Source organism: Procambarus clarkii, chromosome 13 (genome assembly GCF_040958095.1).
Source record: "Procambarus clarkii isolate CNS0578487 chromosome 13, FALCON_Pclarkii_2.0, whole genome shotgun sequence".
NCBI lineage: Eukaryota > Metazoa > Arthropoda > Malacostraca > Decapoda > Cambaridae > Procambarus > Procambarus clarkii.
This window is the reverse complement of record NC_091162.1, coordinates 23,171,077-23,191,781: the sequence shown is the minus strand read 5'-3', so window position 1 is coordinate 23,191,781 and position 20,705 is coordinate 23,171,077. Positions and strand designations below refer to the sequence as shown.

Genomic DNA, 20,705 nt, shown 5'->3' with positions numbered 1-20,705 from the left:
TCTTCCTCTTTCTTGGTAAATATCAAATCCAACATGGAGGGAACATCCCCTTCCCTCATCCTCATAGCTTGTTGAACATGTTGAAACACAAATGTTTCCAGGATGAGGTTTGTAAGAGTGAGTGAGTGAGTTAGTTTCAAAATACATTCTCATGAAATATATGAGTTTCTAAGAGCAGGCTTCAGATGAGCTCAGGTATTATAACAGCTTTTGCTTGCAGTTTCACTAGGTACAGTACATCATTTGACACCTCTTATGAACCCTAATCTTAGTAAAAAAAAAAAAAAAAAAGAGAGAAAATTAGATGAGAGAAAAATTTGATGAAGTGAGAGAAAATGAGAAGGTGAGGGAAGGAGGTAGGAAGGTGCGAGAGTTGGACATCTAAAGAGATTTCGCTACATGTGTGGCTTATTTCTCCTGTATAGAAGGCCAAGTGCTTTCTGGACCCCTTGGAACCGAGACTAAATGAATAACCTGTTATGTCCGTAAAAGTTGTTCATCATCCTGAAAATATAGGGAAAATTTTGACAATTTTATAGCAAAAATTCAACAGTATTTTGTTTGTACCCACCAATATGAGAAGTCCTGATTTGCTTGATACCATATTATTGTTGTTATTGATAACTTATTATTATTGTTGATGGAGCATTGTTAGGTAGATGGAAGATGTGGTGGTGGATATTGATGGTGTTGGGTTGACTGAAGTGGAGATTAATGGTGATGATGTATTCTCATATGTTGAAGTGTTTGGATCAACATGTGATGAGTCACGTGCAGGTGGTTCAATGTCAGCTTTCTTGGAAGCCTTTGCAAAAAATTCTTCAATTGAAATTTGTTCCATTCCCTTGACTCTTGTTTGAAAAAGCTTCATCTACAAATTGTACTGGTTCATCATGTCCTCAGGTTTAAACTCACTGTTACTTGTTTCCACAAATGCAAGAATGCTTTCAAAATATTGCTGAACTCTTTCCATGTTACCTTTTTCCTTTAACACTTCCTCATCCTCTTCCTCACCATCATCCTCTTCTTCACCATCATCTTCATTACACTCCTATGCCTATTTTAGTGTAACTAAATCTATAATTTCTTCATCGGTTATGTTTTGAAAGGTTGAGCTTCTTCGTCATAATCTATTCGATTATCTATGTCATCGTTTAGTGCTCGGCAATTATTTCTTCTCGCTAACTTTCTTGGCCCCAAATCCTTCAAAAATTGTCCTGTTACCTTCCTCGGGAAACAGACCTGATGCAGGCCAAAGTTTTCTCTAACTATTTCTTAGTGCTGTTAGCTTTACTTCATCCCATGCACTAGTGACAGTCCAGATAGCTAACTTTATTTTGTAAACTTTAAAAAAGTCCTTAACTGTTCCTGGCTGATTATTGAGCCATCTGACAAATGTCCTCTTATAGTGGTGCTTAACCCTTAAGGTTCTTTGATCAGTGGGTTGGATCAGTAAAGCTGTACTGGGTGGTAAGAACATACCAATCATATGGCCAGTTATTAGCTCATCACTTCGTGGATGTGCTGTACTATTATCTAGCTACAGCACAACTTTGCTGTTTTGTGGGAGGCTAACACTTTTAAGGTACTCCTTCACCACAAATAGAAATTTCTTACTTAACCACTCAACAAATATTACACAAGACATCCATCCACTTGACTGCCTCTTATAAATCACAGGAAGGCACCTAGTTAACTTTTAAGCCCTGGGGTTTTTGCTAATCTTAATCACAAGTAATTTCAGTTTGTGTGCGTGTCAGCTGCATTAGCACAGCACAACACACAAATTGTCTGTTTGTTCGGCTTATAACCAGCTGAAGGATCATTGTCATCTCTATGAACCATTGTCTTTGTGGGTAACATGCCATCGAGACAGGTTTGTGCTGGCGCATTATAAATTTACTCTGGAGATAAATTTTGTTCCTACACCATCTCCACAAATTTACTTACTTTTCTGCACCAGCAGCATCAGCAGACAGCTTTTCACCCTGTACTCTAATGTACCTAATGCCACTGTGGAGTTTAAAGCTTCCCAACCATCCATCAGTGTATAAATACTGCTCAGGAATTTTCATAGACTGGTGAAACTTGTGTGGTTTTTTTCCATGAGCATCTAGCCCACCACTGGTTTTTTTATCTCCTCACACTTCTGTTTGTACCACTGCCACACTGCATCATCAACACTCTCTACTTTTACTTTACTTACTGTCTTTCTATTATGTATTGCTTTATTACTTTCACTTCTAGAAAAATTGTCAAAGATGGTAGCTTCAGCCTTAATATCAGAAAGCATACTTTTCCTAATGACATATTCGAACACACAGCACTTCTCAGGATTCTAGGGATTCCATTGTCCGTCTTCTTAATTATTTCAACTTTCTTCTTAAATGTCATTACTGACCTCTTTATTTTACACATACTGCTTGTTGAAGCTTTCACTGATACAATGGCTGCATTTGGAGCCGACATGGTGCACAGATGTTCCTAAATTTATGACAATACATCCAACAAAATCTAAGAATGAACACTCTAGTCTCTGACACATCAAAATAATGTGCTGTGAATCTGTGACATCACAGAGTAGAAGGCACTAGAGTGGCACCCGACATGGTCTGTTACTGCACAAACAAGGCCCATCTCTCTCCCATGCACCCTCCACCATCCCCAGGCAGCGAGGCCTGACAAGCACTCGTCTCACGACTTTTTTGTACATTTTTATTCGGAGTGCCCACCTCACGACTTTATTGGACCATTTTATTCAGACCTCTCTCTGCACTGGTTTATCTGACTTTTTTATAAGGACAAACCCAAAATGGGAAACAGGCCTATCTAGATAAGTGGCATCCAGAAAGCACATCCCGCCAAACACACGACCAAACTACGACATTGTTACAACGTTCCAACAAGTTTTAACACCTAACGAGTTGTAACAACCAATATAGCAAGTTGTAACCACATTCTAATATGTCATAAAAAAATTTATAACAAGTTGTAACCAGTGGATAATAGGGACAGTTACATTGTGTGTTTGCAGGGATGGCCCTTTGTGCCAGTTGTGAAACTTCATTTTCAAAGTTAGCTGGGCCCATTCTTGGGTAAAGAAAAAACTGCACCAACTCAAAATGAAAATGCCCTATAGAATTTTAATGTTGTATTTAATGTACTCAATAACTTTCCCAAGGCACCAACAATTTCTATGAATATCATTGCTATGCAATCATAGTAATAATAGAGCACAGTGGTGAACATGGCCATGTCACAACTGAAACCTTCCAGGATAGATTCCTACAACAGGACAGAAACCTTCAGGCACAGTTTCTTTCACTTTATGCTTCTGTTCACCTAGCAGTATATATACAGTATATATATATATATATATACACCCAAGAGTTTGACAACTGTTGTGGGTTACATCCTGAAGGTCATTAGTTAGTCTAGGGGGGACCTCAATAACCCCAACAGGATTCCTGTTCCCGTTAATGAGAAACACCCAAATTTTTTTCATGCTTGATAGACAAATTTTCCCAGAGTTAAATTTAAATTTCAACCTATCATATGATAGACATCTACCAAACTCTGGCTACAAGAGATTTCACCTTTACTGCCAGCATTTTACCTAAATTTAGTTGACAGCTACCATCTCTAGTGGACTCAATTGGGGACAGCAAGCTGCCAGCAACTTGACAAAGATCCCTGCATTATTCCGAGGACTTTTTCCAGTTGAATTTTGAACTGGAATATTGTTTTGGCATTTATGACTTTGGTGGGTAGGTAATTCCATGGATATATTTTTCTATTGGTGAAAAACTCTTTCGTGTTATTTGTCCTACATTGTGGCTTGTTGAACGTTAAGCTGTTGTTTCCTGCAAAATGACATTGGTCCTTTTAAAGTGGTTTGGATTAATATCTTCCAATTTGTTCAGTATATTAATTTTAAAGGTTTCTGTGCGATCAGCCTTGTTTTGTCCAGTTTGTACTGTAGTGTTATTAGACCTGAGGCCCTCAACCTTTCTTGGAATGAGAATTGACTTAGTTGTGGGATAATTTTTATTGCTCTGTGTTGAAATTTGTCTAAATCATGTGTGTCCTTTTGATGGTGAGGTCTTCATGCTTGGATAATGTGGGTGATGCGTCAGAGATTTGTAAATTTCTTTTCACAGGTAGGGCCATGACCCCCAACATAGCATAAATGAACCAAGCCCATCAACTTTCCTATGCCCAAAACTTTGTTTAGCACACATTTTCTACAAAAAACCTTGGGAATTCATTCCAGTAAATAATAAGGGAAATTATATTTTCATAAGCATTTTCAGAATACAGTAACATTTCTGGCACTTCTACCGAGCCAAATTCAAAACTCCATTGAATAAAACTTAGAGACTTGCCAGGCTTCCAAAATAAAAACCAGTCATATTGGCTCTTCCAATATTGGCTTTCATCTCAAACAGTTTATTTGGGTCAAGATATTCAATTACATTTTTTATTATCCTTATATAAGCAGTATTTAAAGAAATTCAGTAGCTGTACTTGCCAATATTAAGAACTCTTCACTCTAAAAATGTAAATTAGCCATATAATCTTTCTCAAACCAGGTTCATTCACGTTTTCCTATGCTCAAGACTGTTTATGATCAATGTTTTTAAGAATGAAACATCTTCAGAATCTCTGCCAATTAATAATTTAGGAGATATGGCTTCATAATCATTTTCAGAATAAAATTTCTGGCATTTCCACTGACCTAAACTCTGATCTTCACTGAATAATAAAAAAAAACAAGAATACATAAAATTGGGAAAAATATGATCTACAGGATATTACTTTACCTAATGATCTGGATTTTACAAATCCTCCGGAACCTGGAATTTTCCAACAAACCCGATATTTGGAATGGAGCTTCGGTAGCCCGAATTTGGTCCTTTCTTTTGAGGGATCCGTTATAAGGAGGTCTGGATTTGAGAGGTGCCACTGTATGTGTGAATAGAAGGTCTGTGAATACTATGTTGGCAACTGTAGTTCATTTGAGCTTTATAGTTATCCATTGATGGCAGAAGTAATTCTTCAGAAGCTGACTGCTATCTGATGCCCACAATGTGGCAAAACGTAATATTACGATCTCTACAGAGTTGAATTTCCACAAATAAAATGTATTACTGTACTGTATTACTGACATTGCAGCCTAAGGGGTTATTACAAGTAGGCATTATCGAGATACCTTTATCTAGATACAAATTGGCAGACCAACAGTTTTATTCCTATTGGGCATTCATCACTTCTAGATGATGACATGTGAGTACACTTTGTAGAGATGGTTTTGTAAGTTTCACAAATCATCACCAGTAGCTGTTAATATCTCAGTTGCCTTCAGTGGGCTAATAACTAAACTTAGAGGAAATGGCTGATCCTCCAGGACTACAGTACAGTGAATACCCCAGCTTAAGAAGGCTGAAGGAACAAACAAGTAATGTTTGAAAGTGTCAAACTTCACTTGCAATATTTCTGGTTAAACTTTCAACAAAAAGTCTTACCTTTATTATTGGCAAGTCACTAAGGGGTAGGAACTCAGGGGTAGTTGGATCCTCGATGTCAAGGTCATCTCTCTGGAGTATAATGTTGTCCTCGAGTGGCCTGAACATTGCACCAAACACTACACAATTTAGCATGATCCCTGAGATGATAATCAGAGAGTTCTGCCAGCTGAGCTCATTTATCTGCAAGATAATACAAACACATGATACAATGGGGGAAAGCATCTATATATCATAGGCTATCCGTTATGTACTTACCCAACTGTGCCAACAGAGAGCAAGATTGTACCTGGTGCTCTTGTGCCCTGCCACACAACTATTGTATGTGGTGCCACTGTTATGGTGCTCTGATGTTTTTGCTTTTGGAGCTATAAATGGAGACAGCATCCACAACCTCTGCTCCCAACACATTATACTTGCTCAAAACCTGCTTTTATTTAGGCAAAAAGTACATACATAAGTTACAAGAACAGTGGAGGATTCCTAGGTAAGACAAGTACAATGCCTAAAGCCATTAAAATGCAGAGCATTCCAGACAATGTGGAACAAGAATTTGATGAACAACATACTGTACAAGCTTAATGGATAACTCTTAAAGTTAAATATCAGACACATTTAAAAAATGAAGAAGAGAATTCAAAACATTTACATTATTTATGTGATAAATGGAAATGCAAATTTTGCAGCAGAACAACAGTAAGTATAAATTATAAACTGAAGAGAATAAAAGAGGGTTTACAATTTAATATTAAATGTTTATATGGCAGCTATCAGTAACAGTACAGATTCAATTATTAATGTTCAATAACCTTAAAAAACACAGATTGCCATTTATGAAGTAAACTTGGTTACATAGAAGTAATTAGGTAGTTCTTAGTGTCTCTTTTTTTTTAAACTGGTTGAGAGAAGAACAGTCTTTAATGTGATTAGGAAGGTCATTCCACAGTTTGGGACCCTTGATTTGCAAAGCATTTCTGGTTTAAGTTGCATGCTTTGAATAAAAAAAAAAACAGCGTTGAATGTAATGAAACGCCATTTTCTGGGTGAGACCCGGAGGCTCCCCCAGAAAGATATGTATTTCTCATGTAGTGCCCATGGGTTCTGTTACAGGAAGTTCTGTTCTGTTCTGTTCTGTCTAGGAAGTGCTTAAGGTCAGAATTAAAATTGCAGTTCAGAGTTTTATATATACAGATTACAGTACACTTAAGAGGATGTGTAGTGACTTATTATTTAACATATTCAAAGAATTAATTAAGGGACTTGAGTTTGTTATTGTTTTAACTAGTGATTTGTGTTGAGTAATAAGAGGTCGTAGATAACTATGGGTAGTAGAACCCACGGCACAGATACCGTATGTGAGATAAGGATAGATGAGAGAGCAATAAAGTGATACCAGGGCAGGGCGAGGTACAAAGTAACCGATTATAGCAAGAATGCGTACTGTTTTAAAAACTTTTTTTGTTATATTTAGTACCATGTATGGGACTTGAAATTCAACTTGTTATCAATGAGAACATGGAGGAATTTCCCATATGCTCTGTTCATATTGGGTGTTGTTAATTCATAAGTAAATTTGATCAGTGGACATATTACCAAACTAAATATAGGTTTTATCAATGTTAAGGCTGAATTTGTTAGTAGTTAGCCAAAGATGGACATTTCTAGTTCAGTATTCACTGTGTCATTTAGAATAAGATGATTAGAATTGGAGAAAATGAAGGCTGTGCCATCACCCAGCAGAACTGGCTAGAGGTGTTGACCTCTGTAGTGTTGCAGTTTAAGAAGAATGCAATTGTGGTTAATGGTGTCAAAATCCTTATATAGGTAAACAAATACTGTAAATCTACTCGTATTCATTTTTGTCAAAAGCTGCACGTTTCAAGTTGAGCACACTAATTAGTGCATCATAGGTGCTTTATTGGGGGTCTGAAGCCATATTGGCAAGAGCTAAGTGTACTATGTTTTGCTAGATAGGAGTAGAGCCTCTTGTACATTAGGTATCCAAATAATTTAGACAAGGTCTAGGGGCCTCATAGCCTGGTGGATAGCGCGCAGGACTCGTAATTCTGTGGCACGGGTTCGATTCCCGCATGAGGCAGAAACAAATGGGCAAAGTTTCTTTCACCCTGAATGCCCCTGTTACCTAGCAGTAAATAGGTACCTGGGTGTTAGTCAGCTGTCACGGGCTGCTTCCTGGGGGTGGAGGCCTGGTCGAGGACCGGGCCGCGGGGACACTAAAGCCCCGAAATTATCTCAAGATAACCTCAAGATAAGGTGGTAAGAATTGATACTCATCTAAAATTGTCAATTTCATTAAGATTACCACTTTAATGGACATTCTTTTAGAATATCAGGGAAGATTCGGTGTTCAAGTGATTTAATTAGTTTTAAGTGAGAGGATTATATAAGTAACATCTGAGAAATTAGTTGGAGTTAGGTACAGCAGCAAAATCATACTGTTTAGCAAGTCACATTCTTCACTTTCAACCAACAGTGGGTGTATGCTGGTTATGTTAAGTATTAACATAAGATAGAGAAATCCACATGGTTGACCTTGGAGACCTGAGTCCTAGCACAAGACACAAGTTGCACCTCACTAGGAATATCTTGCTGTCACCTTTAATGTTTAGCATGGTATGATATAACAAACACACTCGGGAATTCCTCACAAGTCTACCATGCACAGAGTTATGTGATGCAACTTGGAGTCATTTTAATTAAGGTATAATTACTTAAACCTACAAGTCAGCAATATATTTATCTTTTAACTCAAAACAACAATCTGTTCTTCTTTGAACGTGAGACAAAACCTACACGACTACAATTAATTTTATTTTTAGTTCACATTAAACATTAATTAAATTTGTTTGATGCAGATGAGGAGTCACAATAACGTGGCTGAAATATGTTGACCAAACCACATACTAGAAAGTGAAGGGACGACAACGTTTCAGTCCGTTCTGGACCATTCTTAAGTCGATGAGAATGGTCTTTGACTTTTACTTAATCGACACTGTTTGATAAGGTTTGTCAAGTAGCATTTTAAAGTACTATAGAGCCTTGTTTTGGTTTCAAAGTGAAAAAGTGCAGCTACTCTAAAGTTAGAATGCTGCAGTATATCATCTATACCTTTACTAAAGAATGTCTCTGTCTATTTGTCTCTCTGTCCAAAGATGGAAGCCAGATTCTTGGGGCTAGCTTCACCCAAATTTGCAGGGAGGGGGGGGGGGATGGTCTAGGGAATGAGACAGTGGGGCAGACACAAGTTGTTCGGGGTAGGCCTAAGTTCAATAATTTAAAAATATCAGCCTATAATCCAACACTAATGCGTGATTTTCATGAAGTCTGAAATGAAAACGCAGATGTATTCTCCATAGAGTTCATCGTGCATTTTCATGAGTTATACCAAAAATGATGAACAGAGACAGAGGTCAAAATGTAAGATGAGGCACAAGGTGAGACACGGGGATGATGAGTGGAGAAAGAATGATGAGGGGGATGAAGAGGAGTGGGAGGGGGATAAAATGAGGGAAGAGGAATGGGAGGGGAAATGGGGAAAAATGTGGGGTAGAGAGGTGGGAGGAGGGAGAGTAAGTAGAGTGAAGGGATGGAGAGGGGGGAACAGGGAAGGTGATAACAGAGGAAAGGAGAGTAGAGTGGGAAGAGGGGGAAGGGGGGGGGGAGCCAAACACAGACCCAGGCACTGCTGGGTTCCCCCCTCTATATCTATACTATAAGAGAGAATATCTGTGTTTGTTTTGTCTGTTCAAAGATGGAGGCCAGACACTTGGAGCTAGGCTCACCCAAATTGGAAGAGTGAATGGTCTGGGGTACAGGATGAACATAGGCTGCTCAGAATTCCCAGAATTCAAAAGGAAACAGCATGCCAGGAGCCACATTCAGACCCCCACAAAGATTTTTGGCACTCCCTGCCAGCTACACAGCTAAATATTTCCAAAACTAACTTTTGAAAAAATATTTTTTCCTTATAATAATATGCATCACTATTCACTGATCTCTTGAAAATTAACATAAATTTCCTGCTATTGATAAGTTGCTTGCACTCCCATAAATCAGACGATTCTTCCACAGCTTCAAAGGTTCCTCAAGCCACAGTTATATATCAGAGTAAGCTAGGGGTTACTGTTCTTTTTTTTTAATATGTCGCACCACTAAGCTCCTCTCACTGGTGACCACCCACACATTACACAATTACTTATTTTATAAAAGAAAGAGAGAGATAGAGAGACAAACAAGCAAAGACAGAGATATAGAGACAGAGAGACAAACTCAGAGATACAGACAGAGACAGAAACAGACCAATATTAAACAGATGGATAATAGGTAGATAGATACATGGATATGTGGATTGATACGTGGATAGATGAGAGGGATTCACAAAGACACATGTCTTTGACACCAGCTACTCCACTATGGCTCCTGTAACTCACCAGGTACTCCACTGGGACTCTTGTAACTCACCAGGTACTCCACTGGGACTCTTGTAACTCACCAGGTACTCCACTGGGACACCAGTAACTCACCAGGTACTCCACTGGGACTCTTGTAACTCACCAGGTACTCCACTGGGACACCAGTAACTCAGCAAGTACTCCACTGGGACTCTTGATTCATGTAGCTCTTGATAAAAATGAGTTCCCTGTTGGGTTATTTGTGGACCTGCGTAAGGCTTTTGACACTGTCAACCACCAAACCTTCTTCTTAAATTACATCATTATGGAGTCAAAGGTCACTCCCTGCAATTCCTTAAGCCTTACCTTACTGACAGGCTTTAGTATATGTTTCTGTGAATAATTCAATATCTCCCGCCCTACCCATCAACATTGGTGTTCCTCATAGCAGCATACTCAGCCCTCTCCTCTTTCTCATCTGCATTAATGACCTTCAACAAAGTAGATGGCACATTCCATGGTGTTCTCATTGACCACAAGCTGAATTTCCAGGGACACATTCTAAATATAGCAAAAAAAGTTTCAAAAACTGTGGGCATTCTTTCTAAGATCAGATATTATGTACCACGCCCTGCCCTGGTGACTCTCTATTACTCCCTCATCTATCCTTATCTCAACTATGGTATTTGTGCTTGGGGTTCTACTACCCAAAATCATTTACATCCTCTAATTACTCAACACAAAGCTGCTATTAGGACAATATCCCACTCTGGCCCCAGACATCACTCGGTACCCCTTCTCAAATCTCTGAATATGTTAGATATTAAGTCACTGCACATTCTCTCATGTGTATTATATATATATAAAACGCTGAACTGTAATGTCAATCCTGACCTCAAAAGCTTCCTAGAAGGTTGTAACAGATCCCATGAGCACCACACTAGAAACAAATACCTATTTGATATTCCAAGAGTACGACTTAGTCAAACTAGAAATGCTCTACAAATCAAGGGACCCAGAATGTGGAATGACCTTTCCAATCATGTTAAAGACTGTACCTCTCTCAACCAGTTTAAGATAAAAACTAAACACTACCTAATTAATTCCATGTAACCTACCTTACCCCCAAAATGTCAACCCATGTCTACTATTTTAAACAATGCTGTTTGTTGACCAAATTGTATATTTTGCTTTTTTCTGCTATGTTTCCCTCCTTTTTTTATTCATTTATTTTCTCAACTCAATTTATACTTTAATCTCAATTAGTATTAAGTTTTAGTCTTAGTGTTTTTCCTTCCCGAAACGCTTTGCGTAATAGTGGCTTTAGGCATTGTATGTACTAGCTCTATCTATAAATCCATCAACTTTTGTATCTTACCTTGTATGTATGTACCTTACCTGAATAAACATTTGATTTTATTTGATTTGATCTCTTGTAACTCACCAGGTACTCCACTGGAACACCAGTAACTCAGCAAGTACTCCACTAGGTACTCTTGTAACTCACCAGGTACTCTTTTAACTCACCAGGTACTCCACCAGGTACTCTTGTAACTCACCAGGTACTCGACCAACGGGGAGAAGGCGAAGGTACCAATGCCAGAGCCACAGACGGCGATGCCCGTCGCGAAGGAACGTCTCTTCTCGAAGTAGCCGGTGACGCAGACGATGGCCGGCAAGTAGATGAGGCCAAACCCTAGACCTGTGGGTCATCACATCATATTATAACCTCTCATTTGTGTAGTTTACAGTATACAGTGCTGCTTCATCATACATTATTCCAGTATGGCAATATAATCCACAGGCAACGAATACTCTGCGGTTAATCAAGGTTTTATTAGTTAATGAAGAAACTGTTCCTCGAGTCACCAATCCAGTTACTGGGAAGCCCGTGTCTGTCACCTGTTACTGGGAGCCCATGTCTATCACCAGTTACTGGGGAACCCGTGTCTATCACCGGTTACTGGGGAGCCCGTGTCTATCACCGGTTACTGGGGAGCCCGTGTCTATCACCTGTTACTGGGGGAGCCCGTGTCTATCACCAGTTACTGGGGAGCCCGTGTCTATCACCAGTTACTGGGGAGCCCGTGTCTATCACCAGTTACTGGGGAGCCCGTGTCTATCACCTGTTACTGGGGAGCCCAGGTCTTACCTGACCAGAGCCTCACCTGGCTGGACTTACCTGACCAGGCCCTCACCTGGCTGGACTTACCTGACCAGAGCCTCACCTGGCAGGACTTACCTGACCAGAGCCTCACCTGGCTGGACTTACCTGACCAGAGCCTCACCTGGCAGGACTTACCTGACCAGAGCCTCACTTGGCTGGACTTACCTGACCAGGCCCTCACCTGGCTGGACTTACCTGACCAGAGCCTCACCTGGCAGGACTTACCTGACCAGAGCCTCACTTGGCTGGACTTACCTGACCAGGCCCTCACCTGGCTGGACTTACCTGAGCAGAGCCTCACCTGGCTGGACTTACCTGACCAGGCCCTCACCTGGCTGGACTTACCTGACCAGAGCCTCACCTGGCTGGACTTACCTGACCAGAGACTCACCTGGCAGGACTTACCTGACCAGGCCCTCACCTGGCTGGACTTACCTGACCAGAGCCTCACTTGGCTGGACTTACCTGAGCCGAGCGTCACTTGGAGAAGGTACTCCAACTAGGAGAAGGTACTCCAACTAGGAGAAGGTACTCCAACTAGGAGACGGTACAGTACTTGGAGTACTGGTGCACCGTGCCAGGAGACGGTACAGTACTTGGAGTACCGGTGCACCGTGCCAGGAGAAGGCAGCTCACCTGCGCCGAGGCCGATGGTGACGTAGAGGGTCTCGACGTTGGGAGCGAAGATGGAGAGGAAGAGGGCGAGGGAGGCGAGGAGGGCCCCCGCCACCGTCACCACCCGACACCCCATCTTGTTCACCAGCATCCCCGCTATCGGTCCTGTCGCCACACACACACAATTATTAACATGTTAATGTATGTGACAGTCTCTACATGACACACTATCTTAATACAGGGTCTTATTGACGATAATGTTAAATATGAAATTCGAAAACTAGTTCACTGTACCACAGAATTCCACTTACAGAAAATTTAAATCTTCAATGAAAACATTTTCAGCATATACTTTTTGTATATTAAACCAACGATTTATAATACAATGAAGTTATAATTCGAGATTAATCTCTGTTTAGGACAAAGGTTCACTTGCCAGTCTACATGTAGACTATTACTTGAACCGCAGTATACGCTTTAAGACCATCACAAATATCTAGATAACTATTCCGGTGGTTTGAGGGGGGGGGGGGGGGGTGATGGTTTCTCATGGTAATGTATTTGTTCTGAGGACGGGCTCAGTTTGGTGACGTCCAGGTGAGGAGGGTGGTAGCCCCAGCCTGCTGTATCTTACCATAACAACACGGTGCTTTATGAGTACAGGGGCTGCACTACTTTTTGACACTCTAGGGAAATACAATGTACCCAGCTTCTGTTTTGTGTTGTATTTTGGGAACGTTGTCATAGACCTCGACCAGGTGTGTGAAGCATGACCGTTCCCTTCAGAGTCCACGTTGCTCCTCCACTACAAAGCTTCCTTACCATGTCTAGTTGTTTCATTATTTTGAACGTGATCACTTGCTGCACCACTTTACATGGAATACTTGTCACTAACACCCGTTTAATTTGGGTTTAATTGACATTTTTGGGTTGTGTGTGAAAGTACCTTTGCAGCTTCCTCCTTCAGCAGCCATAGTGGTATTTAGTCTCTTGTTAGTTTTGTTGCATCTAGTTCCTCCGGGTGTTATTCCCCTCATCTATAGTGTCATCCACTGTTTCTTCTGACCACCTGTCACCTCGTAACCGTCGTCTCCACATTGTTACTGTGTAAAACTCTCTTCAAATTTTGTGTTGAGTTTCTCACACACTTCCTTGACGTTTTCTGTGAAAATTCAACCTTGTCTCCTCAACCTGATTATATGGTGTCTTAGTTGAGCCTCATCTTTTATCGTAATGTTTTGAAAAGTTCTCTCACCTTCCCTCCTTGACTCGGGAGTACTCGGTTTCTGGCCAGGGGGAGAAAGATACTGGCAGTATGGGGCGTTAAAGTTTATTGAAGATTAAATTCTGCAGAACATGTAAATATATAAAGTTCACATAAAGTAAGTAATTATATAAAGTTTATATTAAACACGGTTTATATTATAGGCTTAACAAAGTTGATATTATATAAAACTTAATATTGAACATGTAAATATACAAAGTTTCAAATATAATTTAAGGAATATATAACGTTTATATTAAAATATATAAAGTAAATATATAAAGTAAATATATAAAGTAAGAATTAACAGTAACAATTCCAAGGACTAGATTTAACTTAAAAGGTACACCCGTAGTAAGTATGAGACCTTAGCCTATAGTGACATGGAAACTAATTCTGCAGAAACCTAAAGGTTAACTGGTACTAGAATTAAGGCCGAGTGCAAATGTGTAGTAATTATATAACACTAGGATATAACAGGCAGGACACAAAGAATAACTAATAAGTGAGAGACCACATAACACGTAATGTACCCGGCCAAGAGGCCGTAAAAGACCTAATGGATAAGGAGAAGGGGGTGTGACTACAAGTAGGGCTTACTAGCACCTAGACTGGGCAAAGTATTAGCTGCGGACAGCGGGACACTTGGGGACCGGCGCTGCACCCCCCTTCCCACATGCAGTGGGGAGACAATCGGGACAACTGTGCAAAGCATGACGGGGGTACAAAAGCAGCCGCTTGCAAAAGGGGGGGAGGGTGGGGTTTTGCGAGGGCAGCGGCGAGGGCAGGCGGAGTGAGGCGGAGCCCCGTTGTGCGCCCGTATTTATGCGGCCCCAAACTGCCCGCGCAACGCCGCGGGACGCGCTGCGCAATTGTTTCTTTCTCCCCCGCCAGAAACATCCCCGCTTGTGTTGCAAGCAGTGACCATTTCTGGCCTCTCTTTAGTACCTCTCTTTTGTCCTCTGTTTCAAGTTCTCTGTACATTTTCCATGCTATTTTTGGTCCTTTCACCTGGAGTATACCTGGAAGGGTTCTGCGAGTTCTTCTCCCCAAGCCCGGCCTGGGGCCAGGCTTGACCTGTGGTAACTTGGCTCAACGGGCTGTTGCTTATAGCGGCCCCTCAGGCCCATATATCAACTATAACCCAGTTGGTCCGGTACTTTTTGCAGAAAAACGTCTGATTTTCTCTTGAACACTTCTATTTTTTTACCGGTAATAATTCTTATGCTTGTTGGGAGGGAACTGAGTAGCTGATTAGCTCTGATATCCGTACGGTGTTCTCTGATTGTGCCTATGGCATCTCTACTCCTTACCGGGTCTATTCTACATTTCCTTGTCGTCCCAGCCTTGCCTATTGAACCATGGGTTTATTCTGCTTTTCTCGTCCACCTCCTTATTGATTGGGATGAACAGCTCTGGTAATTTACTCATTTACCGCTATATATTCTATCATATTTGTTTTCTTTCATTCCAAGTCTGTCTGTCATTGGACTAACAAAGATGGGCCTTCACTTTATCAGCCCCGCACGTGTCTAATATCTCACCTTCCTCAATGTGTTGCTTGGTCTCATCAACTCCTTCACCTCCATAATGTACTCGAACACAAACCTGCACTGGCCGCTAACTTCTAAGGGGAGCTCATACTCTTAACTTCTCGTCATCCGCCTCATTTTGGGTAAACACCAGGTCTATGTTGCTGGTGGCTCCTCTCTCCTTACTCTTGCTGGTTGTGTAATGTGCTGCTGCAAGAAGTGTTTGTCTGCTGCGTCAACCAAGTGCCGGTCGGCCGAGCGGACAGCACGCTGGACTTGTGATCCTGTGGTCCTGGGTTCGATCCCAGGCGCCGGCGAGAAACAATGGGAAGAGTTTCTTTCACCCTATGCCCCTGTTACCTAGCAGTAAAATAGGTACCTGGGTCTTAGTCAGCTGTCACGGGCTGCTTCCTAGGGGTGGAGGCCTGGTCGAGGACCGGGCCGCGGGGACACTAAAAAAGCCCCGAAATCATCTCAAGATAACCAACCTTGGTCGCCATGTCACATCTTTCCTTGTGGGAGTCCTTCACTGTCCAGTTAATTACCTATGATTAAAATTCCCAAGTATCAGAATGACAGACCTCGCTCACACTGTCACTGTTGCTGCTTTTCTACAGTTCCTTGAGGCATGTCTCGTGAAGTTGTCATATTCTTCCTTTGCCTTTCTGCTGTTAGGTGGAGGATTGTAAATCACTGCCGCCACTTATACCTCCCACTGTTGCTTTTCCTAGCAACTGTTCGGACGTCATCAGTTGTGAGTGGTGTGTAAACCGCTTTTCATTCATAAACGAGGGGTTTGGCGGGTGCATGGAATCACTTTTGGGTCACTGTTTGGAGGACGGGCTGTGCGACTCACAACTGATTTCGTTCGAACACTTCCGGAACAAGTGCTTCACTGACGAATTTTGTTCGAACCACAACGCTGTAAATGCTTCACCCACGTACTACAAATACAAATAATCGCCAACAGAACTTAAACACCTAACTTAACCTAACCTAACCTATATCTGCACAATATGCTAATATCTCATACTATTAATTTATATTTGAGAAAATTCCTCTTTTGAATGAACAACATGTACAAATTTATGAATGCGTCTGTGGGGCCGACCGCTGGACGTAATGGACTTGAGTCGAGGACGGATTGGATATTTGAGTCTAGCTACGAGCAGCCAGTTAGTTTAGTTCATTTATTACAGCCCGTCCTCCAAAGATCCAAAAGTGATTCCATGCACCCGCCAAACCCCCTGTTTATGAATGAAAAGCGGTTTACACACGACTCACAACTGCTGACGTTCGAACATATCCGGAACAAGTGTTTCACTGACGAATTTTGTTCGAATCACAACGCTATAAATGCTTCACCCACGTACTACAAATACAAATAATCGCCAACAGAACCTAAACACCTAACCTAACCTATGCCTATATATGCACAATATGCTAATATATTATAATATTAATTTATACTTGAGAAAATTCCCATTTTGAATGAACAGCATATTAAAATTTATTAATGCGTCTGTGGGGTTGACCGCTGGATGTAATGGACTTGAGTCGAGGACGGGTTGTTTATTATGCACCCCATACCCATCTTGTGGGCGGTAGTGGAAAGGGTTACAGAGACACATAATGGGCTCGGGGACTGAATCCCACAATTCATTTAGCTAAGCAATTTAAGTTACAATCTTGATGAGCTAGTTACAAAATTCAATACACATCGTCACATCATCAATGGGCTCGAGACCGACCACAAGTACAGTTTCTATATTAAGCAACTGACATGTGTGGAGAGCTAGTGTCACAATTGATATGTTTGTCTTGTCCTGTTTGTCCTGTGTTGCGAGGTCGTCCATAACAACAACCTGGGGCAGAGACGCGTACGTCCTCGCAGCGTTTCCAAAGTCGTAAATTGTTTAGTAAATACAGACTAAGCCGCCATGATCCAGGAGAGATGTACACAGCTCGTAAGTGGAAACATGGAGGAATTGCATAAAATCCTGGATTATCTCTCGGAGAGGCTGCAGGGTCCAAGTAAGGGCAGTAGAACTTCTGGTTGCAACTCTTTTAACCATGTCGTAGCGCAGTCGATTAAGGCAGCGTCTGGGATGTTCTCGGACGTAGGTTCGAACCCTCGTCACAGCCCTTGTAGATTTGTTCGTAAGTGGAAACTTAAGTGCTTGATGAATGCTGCCCCAGAAGAGTAGCCTCGGTACAGAGCCTTGAGTGGCGAGGGAGACTGTCAACACCTACACTTACACAAGTTCTGAGAATTAATAGGCCTTAACAAGTTGTGACTTATTATACACATTAACGACATACACAAGTTCTGAGAATTAATAGGCCTTAACAAGTTGTGACTTATTATACACATTAACGACATACACAAGTTCTGAGAATTAATAGGCCTTAACAAGTTGTGACTTATTATACACATTAACGACATACACAAGTTCTGAGAATTAATAGGCCTTAACAAGTTGTGACTTATTATACACATTAACGACATACACAAGTTCTGAGAATTAATAGGCCTTAACAAGTTGTGACTTATTATACACATTAACGACATACACAAGTTCTGAGAATTAATAGGCCTTAACAAGTTGTGACTTATTATACACATTAACGACATACACAAGTTCTGAGAATTAATAGGCCTTAACAAGTTGTGACTTATTATACACATTAACGACATACACAAGTTCTGAGAATTAATAGGCCTTAACAAGTTGTGTGACTTATTATACATATTAACGACATACACAAATTCTGAGAATTAACAAAACTCTACTGACGTCATCAGTGTAGATGCCAGGTCTCGCAAGAGGCACTTCCATTACACGTGCCGCCGTGAATATACAGTATATTCAACATTCAAAGATTATATGCGCATTGTGGAGTTGTGAAGCACGTCCAAGATCACATTACCATCAACACACGGGTACAACATGCAGGAGTGGCGTTGGCTACACGCTGAAACAACATCATCAACGTTGATGACATTGATTTGGCGTTCAAGTGGCGTTGGTCTTGAACATTGTGGGGGGCCAGGGGGACAATGGCTGCCACCCCAGCGTGTGAGTGTGGCGCCAGCGGGCGCTAGAGGGCGTCAACTCCGCGCCATCCCCGTGAGGGCGCCGTCACGTCCCGCCACCGTTCCCGCCATATTTTAGCCCACTTTATCCCTGGATAATATTGTATGGCATCCTGATCATCTTGTGTACACAGATTATCTTGGCCATCACCAACCTGGTCAAATCTCACGTGTATTTACCACTTCTTATAATTACGTGACCATTAGTCCCACATCCGGTCAGTGCCACCCATATATCACAGTGCCACCCATATATCACAGTGTCACCCATATATCACAGTGCCACCCATATATATCAGTGCCACCCATATATCACAGTGCCCCCTTATATATCACAGTGCCACCCATATATCACAGTGCCACCCATATATCACAGTGCCACCCATATATCACAGTGCCACCCATATATCACAGTGCCCCCTTATATATCACAGTGCCACCCATATATCACAGTGCCACCCATATATCACAGTGCCACCCATATATCACAGTGCCACCCATATATCACAGTGCCACCCATATATCACAGTGCCACCCATATATCAGTGCCACCCATATATCACAGTGCCACCCATATATCACAGTGCCACCCATATATCACAGTGCCACCCATATACCAGTGCCACCCATATATCACAGTGCCACCCATATATCACAGTGCCACCCATATATCAGTGCCACCCATATATCACAGTGCCACCAATATATCAGTGCCACCCATATATCACAGTGCCACCCATATATCAGTGCCACCCATATATCACAGTGCCACCCATATATCACAGTGCCACCCATATATCAGTGCCACCCATATATCACAGTGCCACCCATATATCAGTGCCACCCATATATCACAGTGCCACCCATATATCACAGTGCCACCCATATATCAGTGTCACCCATATATCACAGTGCCACCCATATATCAGTGCCACCCATATATCACAGTGCCACCCTTATATATCACAGTGCCACCCATATATCACAGTGCCACCCATATATCACAGTGCCACCCATATATCACAGTACCACCCATATATCACAGTACCACCCATATATCACAGTGCCACCCATATATCACAGTGCCACCCATATATCACAGTGCCACCCATATATCACAGTGCCACCCATATATCACAGTGCCACCCATATATCACAGTGCCACCCATATATCACAGTACCACCCATATATCACAGTACCACCCATATATCACAGTACCACCCATATATCACAGTGCCACCCATATATCACAGTACCACCCATATATCACAGTACCACCCATATATATCAGTGCCACCCTTATATCACAGTGCCACTCAAGCCCACATATGTCTACCACATCAGGAACTTAAGAAATCATTTTCACAATAGCGACTGCTCAATGTGAGGATTATCCAGCTGATATCTTGTAACTCGTCACATCCAGCTGATATCTTGTAACTCGTCACATCCAGCTGATATCTTGTAACTCGTCACATCCAGCTGATATCTTGCAACTCGTCACATCACCTGACCTCAGAACTCTACTGTCTTCAGTATTGAGCGCCATCTGCCAATCTTTTGTACACTTCAAAAGCAAGGAGGGTCAGAAAAAGGACCACTCTAGAAAGAGAATACAGACGAATGTACAGGAGAAGGAAAGAGTAACAGAAATGCTTAGGCAAACACGACTTTCACAAGCAAGGAAAATAAGCCTAAGCAGGGAGATCGAAGAAATAGAACAAACGTTGAAGCGATCATATGAGTCTGAGGAAATGGAATTGGAACAGAAAGCTATACAAGAGACAAAGAAAAATCCAAAATATTTTTTCACATGCGCAAAATCCAAATAAAAAACCTCGACCAGTATTGGACCGTTAATTACAAATGAAGGTACGTACACAGAGGACAACAAAGAGATTAGTGAAATTCTAAGAAGCCAGTATGAGGCTATGTTTAGCACACCAATAAACAACATGAAAGTTGATGACCCAGACAGCTTCTTTATTAATGACATTCAAGCTGCAGATAATATAACGGATATTACCACAAACTCGGAAGACTTTGAAAAAGAAATTGACAATATGCCTATGCACTCAGCTCCTGGGCCTGA

At 41.4% G+C, this 20,705-nt stretch overlaps 1 protein-coding gene across 1 annotated transcript in view; it reads right to left on the bottom strand.

Moving 5' to 3' along the window:
- Mct1 (Monocarboxylate transporter 1) overlaps positions 1-20,705 on the bottom strand; it is a 269,013-nt gene that overhangs the window by 54,478 nt on the left and 193,830 nt on the right. The window contains exons 3-5 of the mRNA XM_069323794.1: positions 12,741-12,884; positions 11,497-11,639; positions 5,526-5,708 (exon numbers count right to left, since the gene is read on the bottom strand). Of these exons, the coding sequence (XP_069179895.1) occupies positions 5,526-5,708; positions 11,497-11,639; positions 12,741-12,884 (470 nt within the window). The remainder of the gene's footprint in view (positions 1-5,525; positions 5,709-11,496; positions 11,640-12,740; positions 12,885-20,705) is intronic.